This window comes from Drosophila grimshawi, unplaced genomic scaffold (genome assembly GCF_018153295.1).
Source record: "Drosophila grimshawi isolate 15287-2541.00 unplaced genomic scaffold, ASM1815329v1 contig_311, whole genome shotgun sequence".
In the NCBI taxonomy this organism is placed as follows: Eukaryota; Metazoa; Arthropoda; class Insecta; order Diptera; family Drosophilidae; genus Drosophila; species Drosophila grimshawi.
Window position 1 is genome coordinate 2,342,290 of NW_025063098.1, and position 6,931 is coordinate 2,349,220.

Genomic DNA, 6,931 nt, shown 5'->3' on the forward strand with positions numbered 1-6,931 from the left:
CTTAATATTGTGTCAAATTAAATATTTAGAAGAAAATATTAGCTTTATTATTTAAAATGAAATTAATAAATATGGCATTTTATTCCAATTAGAGAGCTAATTGTCTTATTTAATAAATAATTTGTTCCGTTTAGTAATTCTTAAATCACAATAAATTATTTCACAAATTTGATTGCTTATATAAGGACTTACATTAATCTTAACTTAAGTCACAGCACAAGAATCCCTTCCCAAGTTATGTTGACTCTTAAAAGAAACTGGTATCTTAAATCTTCAGATTGTTTACTCTGATCAAGGCCACACTTATGCATCCATAGAGGTGCCCACATAATTCTTATATTCTCTGGACTATTTTATGTGTCTGTCCTTAACTTCATTGATTGTTAACAGCTCAGGCGTCAGGGCTACTGGTCTTGTTGGGGCAACAACAACAACAAGAAAAAGAACAACTGCGGCATCAGCGGCAGCAACAGCAGCAACAGCAGCAGCAGCGCAGATAAGCAAATGATGCGGGCCAGCTAAAAGTGATATCCTGTCAGGGCCCAAGATGGGGATTGCCATAGGGCAGGGCAATCATTTATAATTACCTGAATGCCAGACAGACAGCCCAAGCAATTATGTATCTTGCCTTGCCTTGCCTTGCCTTGCCTTAACTGACCATTGTGCACACGATTTTCTAGTCGAGTGCTCAAAAAGGATGATGGCTGGGTTGGATGTTGGCCCGGAGGGTTGAACAGCGATGACTCGATCCTTTTCTGCTTTTGTTCGGCTCGGCTTTCTTTTACAGAGTTCGTTTTGGTCCTAAGGCTGAGCGACATTGTCGTAACTCGATTAGACACGCCAAAGAGATAAGTCTCTAATTTTTTAGGTTGCCTCGTCTTATTGTGTGCACACGTGTTCCAGGGTGCCCTGGGCCTTGGACCTTGGGCCTTGTGAGCGTGGACGCTTCGGTAGCCTCGTAACGGACATCGATTTATATACATGCATTTTTCTCTTCTTTTATTTATTTTTTTTTGGGTTTCTTCTCGGCCTTGGCATTGTTTTCGCTTTCTATTGTTTTGGGATTTTTTTGGTCAGCATTCGTAACAATAAGAAAAAGCAGAAAATTACAACGAATCGACTCGGTTGGGTTCGATGAAAATGTAGCAGTAATTTGGGCAATGGTTAGGCCATTTCCGCTCGTAGAACCTGAAGAAGCCACACTAATATATTCTCAGAATTAATTTGACCAATTGGATACACAAATGTTGCATTAAATAACAAATATATGAATTAGAAAACCATTACAAAATATTTTCCCTACAAATTGGCGAATGGGGGAATCAGTAAAAACATTTGGGTGTATTTTAATTTTAGCTATATAATTTATTATCACATGAACTGCGCCTTGTTTAAAGCTTTTTCTTTTCATTTCATTTTCATTTTTGTTTTGTTTTGTTCTTTTTTTTTTGTTTGTTTTTACTTAATGCTAAGTGGGCGTCAGGGGGCATGGTTAGCACCCCATTGACTTGGAAGACTTTTTGCTAATTCGTAACTCTCAATCTCTCTCTCTCTCTCTCTATCTCTCTCTTATTGTTTTTTTTCCCGTTCTACCAGGGCCGCCAGACATTCTCTTCGTCTTCGCTGTCCGCTGCTTCCTCCATTTTGATGACATCGATGCTGAGATTGCTGGAGCAAGTGGTCAGCAGAGAGGCGCTGCCCAGTTGCTCGCTGGCCACACTCGAGTTGGGGCTGCCGGCAAAGCTGGAGACGGGTGAGATCGGCACGGAGTAGCCACCACGGTTGGCAATGTGAACGGAGAGTGGCGCTGTCACTGGCAACAATTCCTTGACCGCAGGCTGCAATTGATTTAGTCGCTGGCCAAGATGCGTCATCAACTGTGTGCCCAGGCTTACATTCATGCCGGGCAGCTGGGAGAGCGAACGGGATACTTCGTTGACGGCATGGATATAGCCCGACCGGAAACCCTCAGCTGGTGTTAAAGTCTCGTCGGAGCCATTGGCTCGCTTGTGCTGGCGCTGTTGTTTCATTTTCTGCAGATGGGTGACGGTCAGTTCGAGTATGTCGGCCTTCTCCAATCGGGTCACATGCTCGCCCTCCGACTCCAGTGTGGCGACCATCAGATCCTTCAGCTCATCCAGGCACTTATTGATGCGTGCGCGCCTCTTGCGCTCCAGCAGCGGTTTCATCACCTTGCGGTACTGATACGTCTTCGACATTTCCGACATATGCATTGAAGACATTTTGCAGGGTATTTGGTATGTTTGTATTTTTTTATATTTATTTCTTTTTGCTCCGTTGAGCTGTTGCTGCTCTGAGTGTGCAAGACGTTGTGTGTTCTCAGTCCAACTGGTCGCTGCCTTTTATAGCCGATCGGCAAAAACAACCCCCATGTCAATCCCTAAGATTCTTGCTCCGTACTCAGACTCGTTCTTGTCGCTCGGCTGTGTTGGCATTTCGGCGTGCAGCGTGTGCTGGCATATGAGGGTTGCTTGCATGCTGCCTTCCGCTGCTTTCTTATTGTTCGCTCGATTTCTTATTGTTGGCACCCTTATCATTGGCGGGCCAGGGAGCAGGACCGCTGCCGTTGCCAGGATCGTTACCTTTGTGTATGTGTATGCGTGTGTGTGTGTCTGTGCTCTGCAATATATCGTGGGAAACACTTTCCTCCTTGGTTTCTCACACCAATATATACTATATGTGTATATATGTATATAACGTATGTATTTCTTCAGGGGCTCACCTGCTCAATGGGCAACGAAGCCTGGCCATGGGAATTTTTGCAGTTTGTGCGTTCGTTTGAGTTTGTGGCGCAGCTGCCATTTCTAGATTTGTGTTATGATTTGCCTATATGGACGAGCGAAAGGATAATGAACTGCTGCACGCTTCTTGCCATCTCATTTGTTGCCCGTTGGCGTGGGAACGACTCAACAACACACCGCCGGGAGCAGCAGCGTTTTGCTGGGGCGTTTCACTTAGGCGGAGCAGACGAAAGAGAATCACTTCCTGTTTATGTGTGCATTGGTATTCGGCATTTCGGTTCGTCCTACACTTGTTGTTGGCCGTCTCTGCGCCAGTTATGCTCCTGTGGGAACATTGCTCGTGTGCGACGAGTGTGCTTAATGTGTGTTACCGTTGCGTCTACAGACGCTGCTCTGCCACTGCTGCTGCTGCTGTTGCTGCTGCTGCTTCTCCTGCTGCTTCTGCTGCCCCGACACCAATGGCCACCTTTTGTAAGTAAGTCGAGGTCGGGCAGGGGGCAAGCAATGATGTTCGATGCTGGCTGCTCGCTGCTCATGCTTAGCACACGGTGGACACACTTCCGACTTTTGACTGTAAGTCGTGCGCGTTCCAGGCTCTTGTAATTGGGCTGGAGTGGAGTTGAAGTGTGAGGTGGTACTGGGCACTCTTTACATGACCATGTGGGGAATGGTGTTAAGTTGAGTATACAATCAAATGTGTATAATAAGATTGAGCACGAGGTGGGATTTAGTTTGGATGTGTTGTGAGAAACTTTTTTGTTAAGTTTGTGTTTATGATCACATATGGTTTATTATTTAATTAATTTTGTTATTCAATTGAAGCTTGTACAATGGAACTTAATATGTAATTATTTAAGCTGTTACAAGTTGTTCACGGAATATATTAAGACTTTAGTTTAATTTCCCAATTTTTTTAAGCATTAAAAATAATATTTGAGAGACATTAAATTAAATTTTTATTTTATTTTTTTTTAATATACTATTCGAATGTCTAGAAAACGGGTCTCATAGGAACGTCGAAGATTATATACACTTGTAAAATAATCTGCAGATAAATACATTTTTGCCATTCCTGCAAACGTCCCCAACTAAATCGACTCTGATAGTGATGTTGGTCTAGACTTTATAAACTGAAGGGGTCGCAGACGTTTTCTTTCAATGCGTTGCAAACTTTAAAACAAAATTAAAATACCTTCTGCAAGGGTACATAAAAGTATGCCGTTATACGTACGCCTTTTAAATGATTTTAATCGAACCCTAATCGATTAATCACTTCGTCTACCAGTGTGCTTCTTAAGAAAAATCAGATAAAAATATATATTTTTCTAAGTTTTTATTAAGTATATCATGTATTACTTTTATAAAAATAGCATATGTAAAGTATTTTCTTTAAAGGTAAATCAAATGTTTTGGCTAAGGCATATTTAATTACATAAATATGTATTTATTAATACTTAGGCATTTTTTCCAGTTAAATCTAGTTGGAAGCTCAATTGGAAGCTCAAGGTATTTGAGTTAAAATAAATTATGTATGGATAAGTATTATTTACTACTAGAGATCAAATATGTATATATTAAAAAACGCACTTAAAAACTATCACAGGAACATCACATGATAAATGTCTTTAAACTTGTAAAATAACTAACTGATAAATGTTTACAATAGATGCTTGGGAAACTCAATCAAAACTTACAAACTAAGACCGGATTAATAAAGCTCTCAATGTGCAAAGTTATTAAAGCTAACGAATTGGCGGATAGGATGTTCACCAAGGTCGCCAAACCTCTTCGCCCATGTCCAGATTTTCTTGAGGTGATGTGGAACGACGCTGCTTGACATCGGCCAGATTGACTGGCTCGGTGGCATCCTCGCTAGGCACAGGACTGCTGAGCTGTTGCTTCATATCTTTCAGCTGATGGCCGAGCTGCTTCATCAGATGTGTGCCAAATTTGAGATCCAATCCGGGCACTGTGGAGAATATGTGCGAAACCTCGTACGCGGCTTGTGTGTAACCAGCGTGAAATTTATCAAAGTTCAACTGTGTTTCAGGTGGTGGTGGTGAAGTGGGCGTGCAAATGGAGGAGGAGGAGGAAGAGGAGCAGGCCGGAGGAGTGCCTGCTCTGATGCCGGTCATGCGTTGCTGCTGTTGCGTCTTCAGATAGTTAACTGTCAGCTCCAGTATATCGGCCTTCTCCAGCTTGTTAACCTGTTCCCCCTGCTCGTCCATGGTATCCACAATGAGATCCTTCAGCTCGTCTAAATAGAGATTCATGCGTGCGCGTCTTTTGCGCTCCAGCAACGGCTTGGTCACTTTGCGATAGTGCTGCGTCTTCGTCATAAATCTGTGACTGTCTAAGGCCATTGTGCTAACTTAGCTGTGTCTCGTATTAAGTAGTAGTAGTTTTGTTAAAATTTGGCGTGCTAAATGTAAAATACTGCTCCGGAACCGGCACTTGCTGCTGTTCACCGCACGGTAGTCGCTTGAGAAATGATCTTGCCGCAAGGTAAACTGATCCTTTTTGTAGCTGCAACAACAGCAGCAGCGTCGGCGGCGGCGGCGCGTACACTTGCAAAATCCTCCCCTAACTGCTACCACGCAACGCACAAAACGATCAGAGCAAAGCAAAGCAAAGTGAGCCGAACCGAATGCTTCGCAACGGATCGGGAATGATGGCCCAAGACGAGCATCAATCGTGTCGTCGGTCGGTGTGCGTTGTGCGTGTGTGTGGCTGCGACTCTCTGCTTGGGGCAAGATTCACTCGACGCTGCACGTGTGCATCATCCAATTCGACGATCTTTTAGTTGCTCAACTGCAAAATACTCTATACAACTGTGATGTACATAAACAAATAGTGCTGACTATATTTCCTAGAAATAGTCAAATGAGATCAAACAGTAATATTTATTTAAATCATTAGTAAAATTCAGAAATCTCTAAGTTGTAATCCGCGACTAAAACTCGAAATGACCCATAAGGTGACCAAATTTGTTTTGTTGATGTTTAATACTGATTCACCCAGTATATACCCAATTTTAAGTAAAGGGTATAATCATTACAGTCAACGAGCGGAAGCCATTTATTAACACTGTAAGAAATTATGTTCATATAAAGTGAAAATGTGTAACGATTTACTTAAGGAAAAAAAAAAAATTGAAATAAATAAATAATAAATAAATATAATTAAATAAATAAAATACAATAAAATCAGCAGACTTGTGTATTAATAATTTTGCTCAGTGCACTCGCTGCTGCTGCCTGATCTTAACAGTGCGATCTTTGCCAGAGCGGCGATCTCTCTTTCTCTCGTGCCATTGCCGTGCGCCTGCGCAACAGGAACATAGTCAGTTGAGAGCACAAGCAAGACACAAAGGCCAAAGCAGAGAAACCACCACCACTACAACCACCATCGGCAGCAGCAACTCGCACCACACGCACACACGAGCTGGCTGCGTGCAACATTTAACTCAAGAGCGACTGCGACAGCGACAGCGACATGACCTCGACCTGACTGTTTGTATGTGCCATGCACACTCTCTGGCAACCGTGCCCCATGCGTGCCATGCCCGTTCCGTTCCCTTTTGCTACCCTCAGTAGTTGGGCCCAGAGCGGCAATCTCAACGTTGGCATTGTTGGTTTTTCTGTTTGTTTCGTGTGTTGGCTGTGTGTTGTTTTTTATTCGCTCTTTCCTTTGTCGCAGGCCAGCTCGAGACCCAGACCTCATTTCCTCTTTGGCGCGACATTGCGTTACACTTACGGACGGGGACGGGTCGCGCTTGCTCGAGCAACCACCGCAACCACCACCCGTACCAGTTGCTAGAGCCAGTGCCAGCCACTTGCCAGCCGGTGTGTCGTTTGCAGCGGCGCATCGTGAGAAAGTTTACTTCAAGCATTCCCACAAGTATTGGGATTGAATTTTCGAGATTCGGCCCGGTCAGCTGTGGCACTTGCCCCGTTTTTGGCGCGTTTGCAACTGGGATTGGCCCATTGACAAAATTCACCTGCTCGAGCTACGCTTAGAGGGTGAGTGTGCAAGCAGCATTGAGGGTCGTTTAATCGCATGCATGAAATCGAGAAGTTAACAAATACAACAACACAATTTGAGTTGATGCCACTGATTTCGCTGCATTGCTGCGTCGTGGGGGAGGTTTTTAATCTTGGCGCACAATG

General features: G+C 43.5%; 2 protein-coding genes across 2 annotated transcripts; both read right to left on the bottom strand.

The window, feature by feature from the left end:
- Positions 1-1,589: 1,589 nt before the first annotated feature.
- LOC6564340 (enhancer of split mgamma protein) lies at positions 1,590-2,243 on the bottom strand. Its single transcript, XM_001990579.1, has one exon. It carries the CDS (start codon positions 2,241-2,243, stop codon positions 1,590-1,592), a length of 654 nt encoding a protein of 217 aa, XP_001990615.1.
- A 2,285-nt stretch (positions 2,244-4,528) lies between these two features.
- Positions 4,529-5,179, bottom strand: LOC6564339 (enhancer of split mdelta protein). The gene has a single exon (XM_001990578.2). The coding sequence runs from the start codon at positions 5,123-5,125 to the stop codon at positions 4,529-4,531; it is 597 nt and encodes a 198-aa protein (XP_001990614.1). The 5' UTR covers positions 5,126-5,179.
- Between the last annotated feature and the right edge of the window lie 1,752 nt (positions 5,180-6,931).